This window comes from Temnothorax curvispinosus, unplaced genomic scaffold (genome assembly GCF_003070985.1).
Source record: "Temnothorax curvispinosus isolate PA1 unplaced genomic scaffold, ASM307098v1 QBEX01011329.1, whole genome shotgun sequence".
Classification (NCBI taxonomy): domain Eukaryota; kingdom Metazoa; phylum Arthropoda; class Insecta; order Hymenoptera; family Formicidae; genus Temnothorax; species Temnothorax curvispinosus.
In genome coordinates, this window is record NW_020221109.1 from 1 (window position 1) to 19,199 (window position 19,199).

At 42.1% G+C, this 19,199-nt stretch overlaps 5 protein-coding genes across 7 annotated transcripts; 3 read left to right on the plus strand and 2 right to left on the minus strand.

Annotated features, from left to right (window-relative positions):
* Positions 1-39: 39 nt before the first annotated feature.
* Positions 40-3,387, minus strand: LOC112461379 (tetraspanin-33-like). The gene is made up of 5 exons (XM_025026604.1): positions 3,096-3,387; positions 2,477-2,680; positions 2,221-2,394; positions 1,976-2,107; positions 40-1,887 (listed from the first exon to the last, which is right to left on the minus strand). The coding sequence occupies exons 1-5, from the start codon at positions 3,183-3,185 to the stop codon at positions 1,651-1,653; spliced, it is 837 nt and encodes a 278-aa protein (XP_024882372.1). The 5' UTR covers positions 3,186-3,387; the 3' UTR covers positions 40-1,650.
* A 78-nt stretch (positions 3,388-3,465) lies between these two features.
* On the plus strand, positions 3,466-8,288 carry LOC112461377 (bromodomain-containing protein 8-like). 3 transcript variants are annotated; one of them, XM_025026602.1, is made up of 4 exons: positions 3,466-3,664; positions 3,832-3,923; positions 4,235-7,422; positions 7,674-7,850. In XM_025026602.1, the coding sequence occupies exons 3-4, from the start codon at positions 4,237-4,239 to the stop codon at positions 7,848-7,850; spliced, it is 3,363 nt and encodes a 1,120-aa protein (XP_024882370.1). In that variant the 5' UTR covers positions 3,466-3,664; positions 3,832-3,923; positions 4,235-4,236. The 3 variants fall into 3 exon arrangements, with proteins under 3 accessions (XP_024882370.1, XP_024882371.1, XP_024882369.1); XM_025026603.1 differs by lacking the exon at positions 3,832-3,923 and having other exon boundaries at positions 3,468-3,664; positions 4,235-6,166; positions 6,221-7,422; XM_025026601.1 differs by lacking the exon at positions 3,832-3,923 and having other exon boundaries at positions 3,646-3,664; positions 7,674-8,288.
* Positions 8,289-10,013: 1,725 nt separating this feature from the next.
* LOC112461380 (heparanase-like) lies at positions 10,014-13,280 on the plus strand. Its single transcript, XM_025026605.1, has 6 exons — positions 10,014-10,286; positions 10,928-11,241; positions 11,413-11,659; positions 11,880-12,233; positions 12,555-12,999; positions 13,086-13,280. Exons 1-6 carry the CDS (start codon positions 10,214-10,216, stop codon positions 13,252-13,254), a joined length of 1,602 nt encoding a protein of 533 aa, XP_024882373.1. The 5' UTR covers positions 10,014-10,213; the 3' UTR covers positions 13,255-13,280.
* On the minus strand, positions 13,272-16,021 carry LOC112461381. The gene is made up of 3 exons (XM_025026607.1): positions 15,555-16,021; positions 14,753-15,061; positions 13,272-14,544 (listed from the first exon to the last, which is right to left on the minus strand). The coding sequence occupies exons 1-3, from the start codon at positions 15,855-15,857 to the stop codon at positions 14,011-14,013; spliced, it is 1,146 nt and encodes a 381-aa protein (XP_024882375.1). The 5' UTR covers positions 15,858-16,021; the 3' UTR covers positions 13,272-14,010.
* A 269-nt stretch (positions 16,022-16,290) lies between these two features.
* Positions 16,291-19,138, plus strand: LOC112461383 (tektin-3-like). The gene is made up of 9 exons (XM_025026609.1): positions 16,291-16,305; positions 16,583-16,737; positions 16,997-17,248; positions 17,340-17,572; positions 17,721-17,824; positions 17,889-18,037; positions 18,253-18,472; positions 18,687-18,841; positions 18,901-19,138. The coding sequence occupies exons 2-9, from the start codon at positions 16,622-16,624 to the stop codon at positions 19,109-19,111; spliced, it is 1,440 nt and encodes a 479-aa protein (XP_024882377.1). The 5' UTR covers positions 16,291-16,305; positions 16,583-16,621; the 3' UTR covers positions 19,112-19,138.
* The last annotated feature ends 61 nt before the right edge of the window (positions 19,139-19,199 follow it).

Genomic DNA, 19,199 nt, shown 5'->3' on the forward strand with positions numbered 1-19,199 from the left:
AATTTGACTTATCGGTAATGGCGAAAGAACACAGCTTTGTTAGAATAATACTTGTTTATTACAAACTAGAAGGTTTTATATCAGTTTTACATTTATTCTTGACAAAGAGACATCTAAATGCATTAAACAAATCATTTATACCAGATTATTGTCAGATTTGTTGTAAAAAAAAGAGATATTCTGACTTTGGCACTGGACGTTTCTTGTCTCATATACACGAGTTATGCTAATATAGCAACAGAGAAATATAAATTAATAATATTGTATTCAAATAAATGTGCGCTCATGATTTCATAATACAGATATGGCATCGCATACACTACGAGTGAATGAGAATCACCATTAATAATTATCAATATCGTAAGTTCAACAGTGCACGTACATCCACTTATTTATAGGAGAACAATACATTCGTAATTATCAATTGTAAAAGAAAAAGTATATAAGCAAAAATTGCTTATATATATGTTGCTCTATGATCGAACGCGTTTAATGCTTAAAAATATTTAAATGTAGGAAAAGAAATCAAAATAATCCGACGATTTTACACCTAGCTAATGGAGCAAATTGATTTCTGAAGATTCAATTACACAGATGATACTCTAATCTCAAATTCATTATGTTCTAACTTACATATCTCAATGGAAGTAACATATGCGAAAATGTGCACACGACGTTATCGTTATCTGAAGTCTTATGAAACAAGCTCCTATGTCACTTATTAATATTATTAATAGTACATTAATATTAACCATTAAAACAACTTTGTGTCATTGTGCTGCAAATTATAGAATTCATACATTGCAGTAAAACTACGCGTTAGAAAGATGACATCAGATCTGAATGTTTTAATTTAAGCAAGTTACTTTTGCGTAAAGTACATTGCATGAAGTACATATATTGAAATCGCGATGAAAATGAAAAAAATTTGAAAGATTACAAATTGGCTCGATAGAAGAATAATAACGCTCGAGAAACAGATGTTATATGTAATCATCAAATTCAGCGATTTTTCTATAATGCTATGATGTAGCGCAATGTAACATGCTTATTACAGAATTTATCATGGTAAATGTCTCTCACTTTTGTCTTTAATTGTCATTTCGAGTTACCAGTCGCATGTACAGGAACCGAATGCATTAATCGTGTCCCGTGCAACATTCACAAGAGCATGATCGCATGACACGTGACTCGCCGATGCAAACGCGAAGCATTTCAATCATGCAATTAACTATGTAAGCAAGAAGGTATGCTTTCCTGAGTATTAAAAAGAGCTTTTACCGCTGATTGTGAACGCACACGGGACACCATTTCTGCACCCACGTATGTAATATAATCTTTATGCAAGATCTTTATCGATGCCTTCGATCGCGAACGTATCCTCTAGCGTACGAAGACAGCTCGTCGACTGCCGGCGACGTATTATCCTTTACTCACGTACAGGTGAAAGTAATTCTTGAAATAAAGGACGAGCTTGATGAGGGACAAAATGCACAGTATATATAAAGAGATCGCAAAGAGAACGAGGAGTGCCATTCGCGCGTTTATATTTGTCTCTGTGTCCTGCGATCCGCGCGATCGGCCGCCGCTGGCCACCTGCCTATTGGCTGCAGAATGTATCTGATAACGGTAGGTGGCCTGAAGTCAAGCTCAGGAATGCCAGCGGGACTTCTGCAGCTCGATCTGGCCCTCCAGCGTTTTCGCGAGGTAGATCACAAAGAGCTGGCTGAGCGCGATGCCCAGAGCGATACCAGCTATCGTGTAGAGATTACGTTCCGCCCAGCTACGCACGATCTCGATGCATCCGCTGGTCCACACCTTCTTGCTTGCTTCCGACACTGGTAACATCTGGACTTTGTAGCCACACATTATATTTACAAGTCCGCTCTGTGAAAGTTGAAATTATTTTATTTGTACAGTGTCAAATAGCTTTTAATATTTGGTTTTCCATACATAAATGTGACAATGTACGTACGGATATATCAGTAGCGTTTATGCAACAAGAAAACGGTACACCGCAACGTTCCACACTGGGGCTAGTGCAATTGAAATATTCATTCTTCCCCCAATCTAGGTATCCCTCTTGACTCAGGCCACAACACTTGAACTGCAACGTAAAATTTTACGAATATTTTACTGAGTATACGACATTGGATAACTTGTACAAGCATGAGAAATGTATTTTTCATCATTGTTAATAATTTCATCGGTGGTCTTTACTTCTTGCTGGCCAAAATCGATGAAATTCTGCAAATCCGGATCTTCTCTGTACGTCTGAATTATTTTGTCCGTGAAGGACTCTTCCAAGAGGGATTGCAACGTGTGCGGGAACACAAAACCGACGATCGCCACACCCATCTCCAAAAGGAAGAATACCAGAAGACACAGCGAGTACTGGAAAAAAAAATTATTCGGTTGGTCAATCGCGTGTGTTTCGCGCGGCTTGAAGGAACATTCTTGTATACAGAATACTAACGAATTTAAGAAGGCATGTGTTTTCGCGAAGGGCTCCGACGCATCCCGCAAAACTAACGACGAAGACTACTCCGCCGGCTATCAGCATCACCAGGGAGATATTCAGGACCACGTCGTAGACGTTCTCCACCCTGACAGATCCAGTTGCCTGCCATTTGTCCACGAACGCATAGAGACCTACGCCGATTAGCAGTCCGCCAAACAGCTGGGCATAAAGAAAAACCATTTGAATACAATCATCGCCGTTTTTACATCAGGTTTGTTTTCTGTTGCCGCACTTGCTGGACTAGTTCGAGAGGTGTACATATACATTGAAGTATGAGAAACCGACATCAGATTCTCACATTTTAGGGTATGTACAATTCTTGAACTAATGTAGCTCGTTTAGCAATGGAAAACTAACTTATTGATTATCTTTAACTCTCGTTCCATTTTATCTAATCCACGTAAAGACGCATGGAGATTTCAGCTAAGCAAACAATTGGAGATTCGAAAGTGACACAAATGTGTCATCTCTATATACGTCTGCGAGGAAATTGCGAATTCGAGAGTACGCGGTGTGGATCAAGCGCGACGCGAGGAATGCGGAAAGACGAGTCCACGGACGGAGTTTCGCTTACCCAAAAGACGAAATTCAGCATGAAGATCATGTACTTCACGCACGAGCTGACGTACGTGAAGTTGTTGCTCCGCCTGCGATTATTCATCATCGTGCCGCGGCGGGGGACTCGGCGAATATCACAAACGATCAGCGTCCTCGGTGACGGATCCTCACGCGTGGCGCGTGACTCGCTCGCTCGTTTTTACGCGTCGCGGTCGTCTCAACTCACGGCGATGAGGCGCAACCTGGGTCGACGCATACTTCGGTAGCCCTCGCTCGTTCCGCCATTACGCTGTTCTCCCGTCACGCCGTCACGACGTTCCGGCGTTCCGTCGCGCGAGTTCGAATCACGAATATCGCGATCAGCTGTCCGTCCGTTCCGCGTTCCGCGACGGCGGGTCTGTTGCAGGCAGTGGCAGTGGATTGTGGAAGTGGAACTAAACTTGTTTTCGATTATTTTTTGAACAATCGCGTGGCAAAGTGCGGCGACGGATTAATCGTAAATTGAAGCTGCGTCGCACGTACCTCGTGAATTACAGTGAATCTGGAATCTCTCGGAAAAAGGCATAATGACATCCATGCAAGACAGTAAGTTCGGCTTTCGAAATTTTTCGACGCGTTTTTGACGAAAAAAGCTTGACTTATAGGTTAAGACAATTGTGTATTGAGTATTCCAATCAATATTTTGGTTTTAAACCAACTTTTACGTAATTTTATTATATATTTGTCACTCACGGATAATACGTTATTTTTAGCTTTTAAAAGGAACAGGATACTTTGACAGACACTTGGCACGAGTTAATAAGGTTTTTCTAACCTATAAACCGGACAAACAAAGAATATTAACGTAAATAAAAAATCTTATACTCTGCTCTTTTAATGTTTAATTAACATGTATATTTAAAAGTTAATTTTAAGAGGAAAGGAAAGAAAATAGTGAAGTAAAAGAAGGAAAGAAAATGTAACTAAAATAGATTTAATATATCAATACTAGTAATTTTTGTCTTATGACAAAACTTTTACGAAGTTGATGATTAAAATTAAGTTTATTTAATCAATTTTATAACATTTTTATGTGGTATTTCCTGCCATATGAAAGGTAGTTACGTAGTAGTTACAATAGTTACATAGTAATCTAATTAAGAAAATAAATTTCAGGAATGAAAGTCAAACGTACGAACTCAACCTGCGACACATGGTCAACCCGAGAACAATTGTGTCTCGCGTCAAGCGTGCTGAAGTCTGGAGATCAGAATTGGATGAGTGTGTCCAGGTCGTTGAAGCCATTTGTTGAAAAGGAACCGGTAAGGCCTGCAGACTGGTTCTCTCAAAAGTCATGCGCCATGCAATACGCTTGTCTACTGGAGAATGCCGACACGCCGAAGAGGAAGAAGCGGGAGAGCGGGGAGACCACCAGCGAGTCCATAGTCAGAAAATTGACGCAGGAGAGAATAGGCGAGCTGAGCCAAAATCTGACCCGTCAGAAAGAAGAGTATTTGCGACTCAAGGCGGATATAAACCACCTCAAGTCCGGCGCGATAAGCGACGAGAAGCTGGAGAAGATGTGGCTCGATATACAACAGGAGGAACGTGAGTCGGAGCAGAAGGCACGAACCCACATAGCGTGGCTGGCAAAACGTCAACAGCAACAGAAGCAAGAGATGAGCTCGCCGTCCGTCTCGACTTCGATCGTGAATCGCAAACACACGGAAGGTGTGACGGAGGTGGTGCAGGAATCTGGGGCGACGGAATCGCCGGCGGAGAATGACGAGGAGAAGAAAAGTAACAGGGGCGGCAGGTCTCCGTTGCTGACGAGTCTCCTGAAATCTCCCAGTCCGACCACTCAGACCGTGCAGTCCTTTCCGTCCACTCCCGTTCAAGTGAGCTCGCCAACCATCACCAGCCTACTTGGGTCCAGCCCTAAGATGTTAAACGCGCAACTGGCGCAGAACGTGTCGCCGCAATTGCAGCAGTTGGTGTCGACGGCGATAGCCAGCGCGAACGCGACACCGGAACGGCCATCCGTCGGCGCTCCCACGCTTTCCATGCTGCTGGAAATGCCGGCGAGCACGCAAAGAGGACCTCTACCGAATTTGCAAACGACATCGTCCAACGCGATCGTGTCCCACGCGCAGCAACAACAGACAACCGCAACCGTGGCCGCCACTACCCCTGAGGTGCGCAATTTCCAGCAAGCCGTGCAATCGCAGGACCAGGTTCAGCAAGTGGCTGTTCAGCAAGTGGCGACGACGATATCGGCGACAGCTCCGGCGACTGCCGTTTCGGCAAATATACCCGTGTCGGAGAACATGGTGCAGATAATTGACCACATAGACGTGATGCGGAAAGACATAATGGCGGACGTGATAGATAAGGACGAGATAAACGACATCATCGACGACATCGAAGAGTTGATCAAGGAGGAGATAACCGGTAGCCCGCAGACGTTGGACACAAGTGGCTCGACAACGACGACGACGACGACAACGACAGTCATCGGCGGTCTTACGAGTGTACCCCAACAAGCGACGGAAATGCCGACAGCGGCAACGGAACCAAGGCCGCAGCCGAGGGATGTGGACGAACCCGTGTCGTTATCCGATTCGCCACAGAGCGAGATGGCGATTGAGGAGATCGATTCCAGTACCTCGAATATCGCCGAGATTATTGGGACCGTCGCCATAGATCCGCAGGAACCAAAAATTATCGTTGCGGAGATCACGGAGACGGTATCAAACACATCAGAGACGAAGTCCGAGACGAGTACTTGTGATAAGAGGACGACTTTGACAGAAAAACTCGTTTCGGAGGTAAAAATCAATGACGAAGAGACAAGTAAGGATGCTCCAACGGAGGAGAAACAACAGGACGTTGAAACGAAATCCGTGGACACCTCGTCGAACGTAGAGCCTGAGGAGAATAATTCTAAACTTCCGGACGAAACGAAGGAAACGATAGACGAGACCATGGACGAGGAGGTAGAAGAGGAAGATGAAGAGGAAGAAGAAGAAACGGAAGTGACTGCGCCTGATGGTAAAGAGTCGCCCGGTAGCGTTAAAGAGCAGAAGGAGCCTCTAGAAGACACTGAAGGTAAAACTAATGCGGGATTAGATCAATTAGAAATATATCTGGCGAAAATTACAGGGGATCAGCAGGACGTGCCGTCCGCGGAGATTGTCAGCGTCTCTTCGGAGGTGACGAACGACCTACCCAGTGGTACTGAAGACACGGAAAAGTCACAGGATATCAGCTTGATCCTGGAGGACGAGGAGAGCAGCCAAAGTATGGGGAGTAAGAAGAAAGCAGTGGCGGAAGAGCAGGTTATCGAGAACACGGCTGAAAGCACTGAGTCCTTGGAATCGTTCAAGGAGGAATTGGTCCTGGTGAAAGAGAAGATTGTCATGGAGATAAAAGAGGAGCCCTCGGTAAAGTCACAGGCAGAAGGAGCGAACGAGGAAACATTGGAGATATACACTGACGAGTTTAAGAAGGAGGAGGTCAAGGACTCTTCGGAAGATACTACGAGTTCCATCTTGCAGGATGCAGAGGTCAAAGAGGAGAAGGTCGGCAGTGAATCGGTCGATAGAAACGAGGATACTAAGCATGTGGTAACCGTAGAGGAGGCGAAAAGTGTCAAGACTGAGCCAGTCGAGGCGACGACAACCGTCGCGGAAATGAGTATCAAGAAAACCGAGAGTGCGGAAGTCAAGTCCGAAGAACCAAAGACCGAAACGGCACCGGAAGTTATTGGTTCGTTCCACAGGAAGAGCCCGCTTCACGGTCTATCAGAGGAAGACAAGAAGGAGACTGTGGAGGTGAAGGAGGAGAAAGGGGAGAAAACGGATGTCAAGAAGAACGCGGAGGGCGAGCAGAACATAAAGAAGGAGATGGAATCCACGGTCGTGGAGGAGCCTGAATTGGACGAAGAAGAGTCCCCGTTGAGCAAACTGAACAGCGGCCGGGCGATGAAGACGTATTCCAAGAAGCAGAACGTCGCCGTAGACAGCGAGCCGGAAAACGAAAGCACCGGAGAAGGCGCGGATTACCGTGCTTGGAAGAAAGCGGTCATGCTCGTCTACAATCGTCTGGCCACGCACAAGTACGCGTCGGTGTTTCTCAGGCCGATCACGGAGGACCAGGCGCCTGGATATCACTCGGTGATCTTTCGACCGATGGATCTGTCGACCATCAAAAAGAACATCGACAACGGCACGATTAGGTCGACCATGCACTTTCAGAGGGACGTCATGGTTATGTTTCAGAACGCGATTATGTACAACAAACACGATACGTTTATCTATAAAATGGCAGTCTCGATGCAAGAGGAGTGCTTGCAACATATGCAGGTAAGGAAAATATTTTGTTTATTAGTCATAACTGTAATTTATACTTTTTGCTAACGGCTGCTGTGACATACTTGTTTAAAAATGCGTTAGGAAACTGATTAGAGGAAAGCAATACAGTACTCGTGAAAAAATCGTTAAAGCCGGGCTAGAATATTTTTTGTATCATATTCTCTTTCAGTGTGCATTTTATTGTATTTTTTTGAATGTATTTCAAATTTTCGAGCGTCACTAACGTGTGATTTATTTGTCAGATATTGGTGCAAGCAACGGGAGAAGGAACGTTTCGGAGAGAGACCAGGACTGCTGCAAGCAGTAGCAGCGAGGCAATCGAGAGCAGCCTTAAACGGAAACGAAGTCACATCACTCCGAGTCCCCACGATACCGACAGTCCACGTTCGAAAAAACGCAGAAAATCCGAGAACGATTAGATCATGTTAACAAGTTGTACAGTTGTAAAGATACGCTCGTGCGTGAAAGCAATTGAGAGCGAAAGAGTGAAATGTGGCAGAGATATTTTTCAGACATTGATTAAGCGGTACCCAAAGCTTACGAGAAAAGTTTATTTGTGATATAATCATTGTATAAAATTAATTGATCTCCCTCGTATTTTGTAAGGTCAGTTACGATACAACTATGTGTGTGACAACTGAGATAGTTGTAAATAGTGAGCTGTAAAATTTAAGCATTACAAAGCGACACTTCTTTCAGTTCAATTTTTCTGTTTTTGACTCTCTTTATCTTTAAATATAATAAGAAATTATATTGATAAAAAAAAAGATAGAGGTAAGAGTAAATCTGTTTCAAAGGTGTCGATTGTACAGTTTTGTTTTCTGCAAACGTGTATAATAAACAAAAATTCAACAAAGGATTAACGGTTTTCTCGAAACCAGGACCATAAAAGAATTATCTCGCATCGCGATAAATCCGATCTGCGGTACCTGCAAGAAAAAAACACTACACATCTCGTACAACTCTTATAATTGCTCGATTGATTATCCGTAAAAATTCGCCAGTATGTCGAAACAATAATTTTGTAAAATGTGATAAATTTTGCACGTGACAATTGCAGCGGTGCGCGATTTCTATGCGAAATAGGAGGATGGGCTACTATTGCGCTTGGGGGGACGCGAAGATGACGTGCAGCTCCGAGGAAGAGGGTTATGAAAATCGTACCTCCGACGTCGGAGAAAAGAGAGGAGGACGCGCTTCGGAAACCCACGGGGAAGCTGTGAGCGAAGCGTAAAACGAGAGAGAGCAAATACATAGCGCGTACACGACCCTTTTTATGCGCGGGCCATAGAATGATTGTTCGTGATGTTTAAAGCCACCGGCTCCGGCTCCACCGATCTCGGACGATACCGATCGGCAATTCTGGGCGGAGGACGAGCTGAGCAGCTCGGAGTCATCGCGGCAGAGATTAACCGCGAAGAGGAAGCGTCGGCATAGCGTTTCCTACAGGAACCGTGCCGCGAACAGGAGTCGTTCCTGCATTCCCCGTCCTTCGAATTCCAGCTCCGATTCGGTCGCGGAGACCTCGCCTAAAAGTAAACTTTAACGCGCCTCTCCACCTTATTGTACGTTCCATATTCGTCGCGCAATTACTTAATGTTAAACTACTGGACACACTCTTTTTAAATGTGTATATATATATATATATATGTGTATAATTATCTGTGTCTAGTTCGCAGAACACGAAGACGTTGGTTGAACCCTAAAACAGAGAAATTACAATCGGAAAAAGCATCGTCTACTAGTATCGAGGAAACGGTTTGTACGTTAAACACAGTAGTCTCTTCGGAACACCATCAGGCTGCATCCACTTCTGGCTCAGGTCTCAAAAGTGAAGCGATCTTGGCGCATGTAAATCATTGTGAACGAACGAACAAGTCACGGAACGTTAAGAAAGCAAAAAGATCACGTGGCAAAAAATCTAAACAGAAGTAAAATCAACAATATCCCAGTAATTTTGTTACTGGGATAATCAGAAAATTTCTTTATAGAAGAGGTAAATCGTGTATACATTTTATCTCAGACCGCTATTATAATATGATTAGTCTTGAAGAAACTATCCGAATTATTCGGAATAAACGAATTATTCAAAATATACGAATTATTCGCCAAAATAATCGAAACTTTTCAATCCGTGCCATTAATTCATGAAATTAATTTTTAAATACGAACTTTCTGTTTCTTCATATTCTTTCTTTTATTCGAACGGCAAGTGTTCGTTTTACGAATTAGTTATTCGCGATTATCTATTTTGTTTTGCAATTCGTCTATTTATTTCTTGATTTGCATCGGAGAAAATAAGGCGGAGAACAGTCTGTTCACTCCAGGTAGAACATAGAGCTTTTAATGACGTTATCATGACTTTCATTACATAAAAGTCACTTGAACGCTATTTTGACATCACTTTTGATCTCATATTTGCGTTTTGCCGAACCTCTGCTTAGCTAAGCGCAAAGTAGCAATTGAATGTGATTGGTTCTTATCATTGGATCCAACCAATTACACTTAATTGCTACTTTGCGCTTAGCTAAGCAGAGGTTTGGCAAAACGCAGTCATTATGATTCTTTGCTCTGCTTGCATGGGTTTCATCCCGGCCATTCCGCCCGCGCTCGCCTCGATCGCTCTCGCGGCACGAGGCGGAAACAAGCGGAGGTTGGTGGAGGTTCGAGGATTCAATTGTTCACAGAGGATGCGCAATTGCGCAAAAAGAGCGGCGAGCGTGCGGATTGACATTCGCGATTTCGTCGGTCCGGCCAGGCTGTGGGAATCTCCTCGACGACGATGAGCTACTTCGCGAACAACGACTGGGGCAAGAGCCGGTATCAGGATCTGAGCGACTCGCGCGTACGTGGTGGTAAGTTCGGACTTGGGACGCATCTCTGTGAAGATGTTAGACGAACGTTACGACTCGTTACGTGCCTTTTCGCTTTTCTTGCTCGCGAATGAATCACCTCGTCTGAAACGCTATATCAATTATCACGTGTTGACGTATTGCATCCTGTCTTTGTCTTTCTTTGCGTTACGTCGCCGATGGCAAGCCGCTAATGAGACCATCCCACCATCCTGCCGCCATGCTTACCGGGAAACTCCGCGTCACGTGGTCGTGTTTGAACACACATGTGCATCATAATATTTTGTAGTTCTACTTATCACATTTGCAGAGATATCGATTGCATTTATAGATTTATATTTATTGTATTTAGAGTCATATATTTGTTACTTTTATTATTTTTATAAAGTTATATTTATTACATTTATAGATCTATTGATTTCATGTACATTTCTTGCTTTATTAATGTATTTTTTTTTTAATCTGCTTTGTTGCATAATTCCTTTGCTGTGTTGTGAAAGTAAAAGTGTAAAATTGTAAAATTTTTTGTAATATGTTAAAATAATCTCAAAGCCATACATATGTTGCATGTAACTATTTTTTTTATTTCTCATAGTATGCTTTTTTCATTGCTAATAAATTTTGACATGTTATTCCCATTGCAGGCCCAACTGTACGCTCTATACTCTGCTGCACCGCATTGGGCCTATGCTCGACGCTATTGATTTTTTCGTTATGGAGCTCCAATATTCATCCTCCAATCCATTCCTATATGTTCCATTTTGACAGACAGCAGCCTCTGTTACACATCATCTCCGATAAATTCTTATCGTTCGGTCTCGACACATCTTTACTTCGAAGAATGAATGAATTGCCCGTCGGACAGGAAAAATTTGTCAATTTGGCCCGTCACTTAAGCCCGGCTTATGTCCGAGTGGGTGGAACCTCTGCGGATTGTCTGACATTTGTTCAGGATCAGGTCGGTTTGTTAAATATGACATTCTTTATAAGTAACACAAAAAGATCTTGCAAATTGTGATACAGACTTATTCACTTATTCTACTTATTTTGAGATTATAGAACGACATTTAATTATAAAATTACTTGAAGCTTCAATCTTGCTATTTTAATGCACGCATGACTATTTCAGATGGAACAGAGCTCTTCTGAGAAGATCCTCAGTCCCGTAGATGGTCAGGATATCAGCAACTTTACCATATCCGGTGCGGATTTGCTCGCTATCTATGATTTTACAGTGAAGTCCGAGTTACGAATGATCTTCGATCTGAACGTGTTGCTCAGAAATCCAGATGGGTCCTGGGATGACAGTAACACACAGGAGATTATTGCGTTTGCTAAGAATCAAGGAATGCTACTAGATTGGCAATTGGGAAACGGTAGGCAACTTTATAAACGCGAAAAGTCAATTATATGTGTGTAAAATGTGATTGATATATAAATGTCAAATTAATAATAAGTTAAGAAGAAAATTTTCATTACATGAGAATACCAGTGTAAATATTAATTTATTGCAAAATATGTATGTACACACATATAATTGATATACAGAATGGTACGCGCGCATATAACCTCTGATACTTATTTTGACATTTTCAGAACCAAATTCCTTTAAACACGTGTTCAACGTGACAATCCCTGCGACCGAACTCGCGAAGAATTACGATCATTTAAGGGAATTGCTAAACGTAGCAGGATACGTCGACAGCATCCTCGTTGGACCAGAAGTGAATCACGTCGGAGATGGCGTGGGAGAGTATTATGCCAAAACGTTTTTGAGTAGCCAGAAGAACACCGTGAATTACGTCACTTGGCATCAGTATTATCTGAATGGACGAGAAGCTAAGGTCAATGATTTCGTGAATCCTCTCACGTTCAACTCATTACCAGCGGAAATTAATTCCCTGAGACAATACATTGTCGAGTCAGGAAAAGACGTTCCTACGTGGCTATGTATGTATCTTACGTCGTGAGACTTAACGTTAAGATATTGAATTCATTTGCAAGTATCACTTTTCTGCCTTCAGTTTCACTCTTGAGAAATTATTTCTCTAAATCATGTTATTATAATTACATGCATTAAATTATACATATATAAGTCTCTAAATTTGTGATAACTTCTCTTGAAAACTGCAGATCTTCCGATTTTAAAATATATCTTTTTTTTTTACATTATTCATCACTCGCACAATCTTTTTAGGATGGATTTTTCAATTGCGAATATACTATTGCATAACACAAAAGGCTGCATTCAATAGAAGATCTAATTTATAGCGGAGACCAGCACTGCGTTTGGCGGAGGTGCGCCCGGATTGTCCGACAGATTCGTAGCCGGATTTCTATGGTTGGACAAATTGGGGTACAGCGCTAGGGCGGGATTAAACGTCGTCACGAGACAATCGTTATTCGGCGGGGATTACGCTATGGTATCGCCGGATCTCACGCCAAACCCCGACTGGTGGGTCAGTGTCTTTTACAAGCAATTCGTGTCGGAGAGGGTCCTGCGATTGGTTACGCCCAATAATTTCGGCTACGTACGATTGTACGCGCATTGCACGCCGAAGAAAGCGCTGATCGCCCGAGTGCCGGCTGTCACGCTCTATGGAATGAATATAGCCAAGATCGCCGCCTACGTGGATATTCCAGAGTTGTTTATACAACCCAGTAAAACCGTAAAGATTTTCTATTACGCTCTGACCGCCGATCATTTGCAATCGAGGTACGTATAAAATAGTGATCAAATGAAACTTTATAACGGATATTAAGCTGATTGAATGGCAAATTTGAGTTACATTCGTTTTGCAGCGAGATAAAGTTGAATGGCGAAGCTGAAGCGCTAAGGCTGCAACCGAACGGAGATTTGCCGCCGTTTCGACCTTTGATATTGGATCCTATAAATCCCGTGTTTTTACCACCACATTCTATGGTGTTCATGATAATTCACGGTATTGATGTTCCTGCGTGTGCGACATGAATAAAGAAAGCAACAAATCAATTTTACAGGACGTTTATATTGTATGTCTTATACATTATATTAAACATTTATATTATATAGCTTATGTTACATATTTTTTACAAACTCTTATCAACAAGGAAGCTTGTACAGGCATATAGAAGGCGTTTATCCAGTAGAAATTATTCGCCTACCGTGTGACGGTTCTCGGTTCACAATCCGCCTTTTTTTACTATCGTTTTTTGAAATAATAAAACATTACATTGCGCTATAACGGGCAATAACGCAGCTGTCTCGGTTGCACCGTGAGTTTACATGGCTAATTTATTTTTCTACTGCTTATGATATTCCTGTTTCAAAGAACACTTTCCGTTTATATCTTTAATATGATATATGTATATTGTGCTATTTTCACTCACTCGAAGGATTTTAGAACTTTCCATACGCATAAGGACTAACATAAGAAGTTCATAACCATTATATCATACAAACAGCAAACGTACAATAGCGAACAATATATAAATATCGAAAGTAAGATAATATTATACAAAGGAATGATATATTTATACATCGAGCGAAAGTTCTTCGTAATGAGACTAGTATTATCATTACTACTAAATACTCTCTCGGTTTCTGTGAAAACGTGTGACACTCAAATCGGGGAATTAAATGTTCAAGACGATAATCGTTATCTTGAACAATCGACACGATAATTGTGATAAAGTTTCGCACGAGTACTCAATACCTATAATTGCATTATAAGTTTCCATTATTATTCTATTCCGCGCTGGAGATCGTAATAGTTTTCCCCTTAGGATCGTCGAATCTGTCCATCGTACGGATATCCATGATCATAGTCAGCGCCCATATCATAATCATGCCCAGTATCGCCGTAACGAATATTCCCGTCCAAATCGGTATACTGGTAAAACCGACGCAGTCGTACGCATCACTGAACGTCACGTTCTTGGGATCGACTTGTACTTGCATATCCGAGATGCTCAAGTACGCGGAGCCGTTTCCGGAGAATACAGTTTTCGGCGTGCAATGATAAGAGAAATTGAACGGGAAGGAAATGTCCCGCCTGGTAAACAGTTCTCCATTGTTGCTCGTCTCGTAATTCACTCTGTTCAGCGTGTAGTAGCCGACGCTTTTGATCTGGAAGAAGAACTCAAGTGTCATATCGCCGATGTTCTCGACACCGGCGAACTTGATGGCCAAGATCACAGTTTTCTCATCCTTGGTGCTCCGACTTGATGCTCCGGAGACTTTGGATTGAACAAGTTCCACATGCTCCGACTTGTCAGATGCCTGCAACAAGATACTTTAATTGTACCTTCAATTACCTTTAATTTCTATTTGTCTAATTGATCGATATCGAAGATGTTCGCGCTTTTCGCAAGTTTTTCCCCATTTATCGCTTAATATACAAGTATCATGAAAAAGGCTCGAAGCTTTATGAAATTTGCTTGAAGATTTCTTGCGCAGTATTAACGTTAGATTGAACAATGTTGTTTACCCTGAACAACAGTGGCTTAGCGGAATACAGAATAATTCTGTCTGTTTTTATCTTGAACTCCGTAGAATTGTCCGCAACCGCTTCTCTCTTTATCCGTTCGGCGTAGCTGTAACGGCACTGCTTTCCCGTAATCGCTATGCACGAATTCGAATCGATGTCCTTCAGGGCCATGTTGAGCTCGTGATCATCGTTCATATCTTCTATCGTTTTTATCTCGTAAATCCGGTAAATCTTCCGGTAAACTACGTCCGGCGTGATGACACATGGGAAATAAATGATCTTTGAACCGTTGACGGCGTTCGACAGCACCTGCAATAGTTGTAATATTCATAACAATTTCGTCTTATAATCTCTGGAAAGAAGTAATCGATATAACTGTGTTCTACGTTCTTAATTATAATTATTGCAATTAATACAGCACACAGGGACATACGCTTGTAGGATGGAAAATACATTTGTAGATCATAATGGAACAAGCTAAAACGGTCCTAGCACATTAAATGTTCCACGCAAGATCTATTTGTCTTAGGTACACTTTCTTCTTGTGTACCTTCTACTTTCAAATTGGAACTGTACATCCAGAAACCAGTCAGAAAGGAGTGTAAGAAATGAGGTAACACATTTAAACTTTGTGACAATATCATAACGTGAACCAGGTGCAATCTGCTTGTCGAGATCCTCCTTTTCTCGGGGTTCTTTCCCCCTCTTTTCCCCTGTTCCTACCCCCGAAGCTCCGAATAAAGCATCCTTTTTACAGAGGTAGACGAATAACCAGGAGGGAGACCAGCAGGGGACGACTAACCTTGCTGTTCCGCAGATCCTCGACGCACAGCTCCTCGGCGATGATCGCCGGCTCGGTGACGTTGAGCTCGACCAGGCCACCCAGGAAATATTCGGAATTCAGCTTGTGCAGCGGGTTCGACAACACCACTCGGTAGGCCCCCCACAAGCTATACTTCTGTAAGATACTCTCGTAGTCCTCGTGCGGACACCAGATCACGGCGGGCGTGCAGGCGCGGACCGAGTCCAAGTGACAGACGACGACGGCGAACAGCGCGAGGAACGGCGCTGCGCGGACCAGGCCGCCGCTCGGCTTTCCCGTCATCCCGGAGGTCGGAGTTGAGGCCAGGTCGAACGAACGCGAACTCACGCTGAACTGTGCGCTGAACGGTGAGACACGGTGACTCGGTGACTGAGACACTGAGAGCAGAAGGCACTCCGCGAAGCACCTGACCACTACCACCTCGTGACCGCAGACCGCCTGTGACACGTCACGTGGCCGATGCACTTCCGGATTTCGAAAAAGCGCCCCGCCTTTTCACGATTGTATAATTTCTTTACGTATGGATCGTCTTTGCTGTTTCGTGAGAAAAATCGCGATTAATGGAATTATCTTATCTATTTCTCGAACGAGAGACGTCGAGAGAGAGAGGGAGTGAGGGAGAGTATTCTTACTTCAGACTTCAGGACAGTCGCGCCTTCGAAATTGCGCTGAATTGCGCCTGTATTATTATATTTGCTCTGGACGTGGAAAGAAATTTACGAAATTTATCGTAAGCGATGGCTAATGTAAAAACCGAGAAAAAGACCGTCATGTACTCCGTAAATATTGTTATTATTAAATATTTTGCATGATATTCCAGTTTAAACAATTCTGTCAATCTTATATTGGTCAGATGTATACGAAGAGTTAAAAAAAGATAAACTGTTTGCATTTTATTTGATAGCACGCACAAACGATTGAGAAACGTATTTAGGACCTTCCCTTTATACCATATACATTTATTTTCGTTTGTGTTATTATTCATGTATATTTATTATTGTATTTAGCAACTGCAGCCATGGAGCACAGTCGGCGTTTTGCCGTGCATGGAGCAGGTCGCCGGCCCTCCGGTTCCAGCCAGAGTCGGAGAATTCTATAAGACCCCAAGACCACATCCTTGGCGTCCTACTTTGGGATACGAGGTCGTAGAAGTAGCTCCCTTGTGAGTGACTAATATATTTCCAATGTTCGAAAGCACAAGCCGCAATTTAAAGGTGTCACGCTATTTTTAGTGTACAAAAGATAAAAATTATTTTCAAGAGATTACACATGCTCTTCATAAATTGTAAGAAAATATTTTTCAAATATATATTTTAATAAATAATAAAATATATGTTATATGTATAAATAAGAAATTATTGTATATACTCCTCGTACTGTTTTAAAACATATTTCTTTTATTCGAATTCATCTTTATTTAGGCCTGCGCAACCCGTAACGAATCTACTGGTGGATGCTTGTCGCACGTCGCATGGATTGGCGACGGAGCCGCTCAAGTTCCCGAACTTGGTGACCGGTTTCGATCGCAATCCTTCGCACGCGGCACGTGCCGCGCTTTATACGCGGTATACACCATGTGACTGGGTACAGGACCAAATCAAGCTCTACAATGAAGCGAATGCGAATAGGAGCTATTCCGAAAAATTGCGCAACAGCACTGCATGTTCCGTGCGGTAGGACTTGAAAATTATTCCTTAATAAATTACATATATGTGATTTGAGGGTATTTCCCGAAATATATCGTTGCTGTAATATCTACCTTAGAGAAGCCGACGAAAAGGTACAGGAGGGACAAATAGAGAGCGGCCGAAAGCTCGGAGAAAGAATCACAGACATCACTTTCTGGCGGAACGAAGTGGCGTCGGAATTGGAGAGATTAATCGTAGAAAACGGGAAAATGCAGGAGTGTCGTCGCGGCTTGCAAGTTGCAATTCAAAATCACGAGGGACAATTACATATCGCGCAAGAATGTCTTTATCATCGGGAGTCGAGAAAAGGTTCTTCGTTTTCTGACAATAGATCGTAAGAGATACAATGATGTATCAAGATTGAAAATAAACAATCAATATAAAAAAGAAGAATAGAAGAATCTTGTAGAACTGCATCACTTAGGGGAGATTCAATTAAATCAGTCAATATTAATAGGTATTGATTTGGTTCACGATGAGGTCGAGAGAGCTTTGCTGGTCGAAACGGTGAGAAATTGTGAGAAGAAATTGGAACAGTTCGTGGATAAATTTGCCAATCAGGTACGTTGTAGGCTTGTCGATTGCAGTGTCGATCTTGAAGAACTCGCCCTATGATGCCTTTCAGTTAACAAACGGTAGAGCTGCCCAACATCAGCTGCAGATTGATGTGCAGAACAAAGAAACAGCGCTAGGAATCGACAGCGTGTGTCACCAGATGAACAATTTTAGTCGAGGCCTGCAATATTACGGTGGCATAGAAAGATATAATCCTAGGTAATTAAATTTTTTATTTATAGATATATCTCTCTTGTAGTATTTAATTTAAGAGAACGGAAACTAAAAAAAATAAAATTTTTTTCAAATAAATTGATATTTGTATTTCACTTTACTAAATAAGATACGTTATTCCGTTCTTCATACACTTCATATACTTAAACGTTTCTCTACTGACTGACACATGACTGAAGCTATAACAATTGCGTTTACAGTGTTATCGGAACTGAATCTTGGGCGGAAGCGGCAAACAGTATAGTGAAGAAATCACAGACAGAGCGAGCAAAGTCGCGCAAATTACGGAATGACGTTGACAGTGCCATAAACGCGGTAGGCGAGATATGCGAAGCTTGGACTGAAACCAATAAAGCGCTGGACAGACGAATCAACGAAATGTTGGAAGCGAAGGAAAAACTACAAACGCATTTATATAAGGTAAGAAACATTTTCATTTACGTAAAGTAAAAGCTGAGATGGAAGCTCGCAAATAGAGGCATGTACATTTTTATTAACATTATTAACAGTATGAAAATCCAGAAAGCGTCTAAAGATATCTGAAAAGATCGTAAAATCTTCATAACAATCTTTAGATCTTTCTTGTCTAAAATCTTATGTGCTAAATTCAATGTTACGTATGTGAATATTTTAGATTCAAGAAGAGATTTTCGACATCGAGAAAAGCATGGTATTAATGCAAAAAACTATCGCTGATAAAAGTTCGGCATTGAAAGTTGCGCACACGCGGCTGGAAGCCAGGACGCATCGTCCAGAAACTGAACTGTGCAAGGATCACGCCCAACTCAGGTTTGCTAGAATCATTTACGTATTCACTATTCAGACAACAATATTTGCACGTTTTACAGGGTGATCAAAGAAGTGGAAGATATTAATAAAATAGTATATGATATGAATATGAAACTGCAACAGTATGAGGCGCAACATCAGCAACTCTTACGTACGAGATCTAATTTGGAAAGTAATTTGCAGTCTAAAGTAGATGCATTATTCATTGATAGAGAGAAATGTATGGGACTCAGAAGGAGCTGCCCAATTTCGTCGACTGTGAAATACTGAGTGTATACATAAAATCTTTACAAATTTTATAATGCAGGATACATATACGATATACATATTAATAGAGATACTAAAAAGTTTGTATTGC

Excerpts from the sequence above, each read along its gene's own strand:
- LOC112461379 (XM_025026604.1), bottom strand. The coding sequence starts at position 3,185 with ATGATGAATAATCGCAGGCGGAGCAACAACTTCACGTACGTCAGCTCG. Across the intron at positions 2,681-3,095 it reads TGCTGAATTTCGTCTTTTGG|CTGTTTGGCGGACTGCTAAT; the intron begins GTAAGCGAAACT and ends CTTTATGCCCAG. Across the intron at positions 1,888-1,975 it reads TAAACGCTACTGATATATCC|AGCGGACTTGTAAATATAAT; the intron begins GTACGTACATTG and ends CAACTTTCACAG.
- LOC112461377 (XM_025026601.1), top strand. Across the intron at positions 7,423-7,673 it reads AGTGCTTGCAACATATGCAG|ATATTGGTGCAAGCAACGGG; the intron begins GTAAGGAAAATA and ends TTTATTTGTCAG.
- LOC112461380 (XM_025026605.1), top strand. The coding sequence starts at position 10,214 with ATGAGCTACTTCGCGAACAACGACTGGGGCAAGAGCCGGTATCAGGAT. Across the intron at positions 12,234-12,554 it reads AGACGTTCCTACGTGGCTAT|CGGAGACCAGCACTGCGTTT; the intron begins GTATGTATCTTA and ends TCTAATTTATAG. Across the intron at positions 13,000-13,085 it reads GCCGATCATTTGCAATCGAG|CGAGATAAAGTTGAATGGCG; the intron begins GTACGTATAAAA and ends TTCGTTTTGCAG.
- LOC112461381 (XM_025026607.1), bottom strand. The coding sequence starts at position 15,857 with ATGACGGGAAAGCCGAGCGGCGGCCTGGTCCGCGCAGCGCCGTTCCTC. Across the intron at positions 15,062-15,554 it reads AGGATCTGCGGAACAGCAAG|GTGCTGTCGAACGCCGTCAA; the intron begins GTTAGTCGTCCC and ends CAACTATTGCAG. Across the intron at positions 14,545-14,752 it reads CTAAGCCACTGTTGTTCAGG|GCATCTGACAAGTCGGAGCA; the intron begins GTAAACAACATT and ends ATCTTGTTGCAG.
- LOC112461383 (XM_025026609.1), top strand. The coding sequence starts at position 16,622 with ATGGAGCAGGTCGCCGGCCCTCCGGTTCCAGCCAGAGTCGGAGAATTC. Across the intron at positions 16,738-16,996 it reads GTCGTAGAAGTAGCTCCCTT|GCCTGCGCAACCCGTAACGA; the intron begins GTGAGTGACTAA and ends ATCTTTATTTAG. Across the intron at positions 17,573-17,720 it reads TCATCGGGAGTCGAGAAAAG|GTATTGATTTGGTTCACGAT; the intron begins GTTCTTCGTTTT and ends CAATATTAATAG.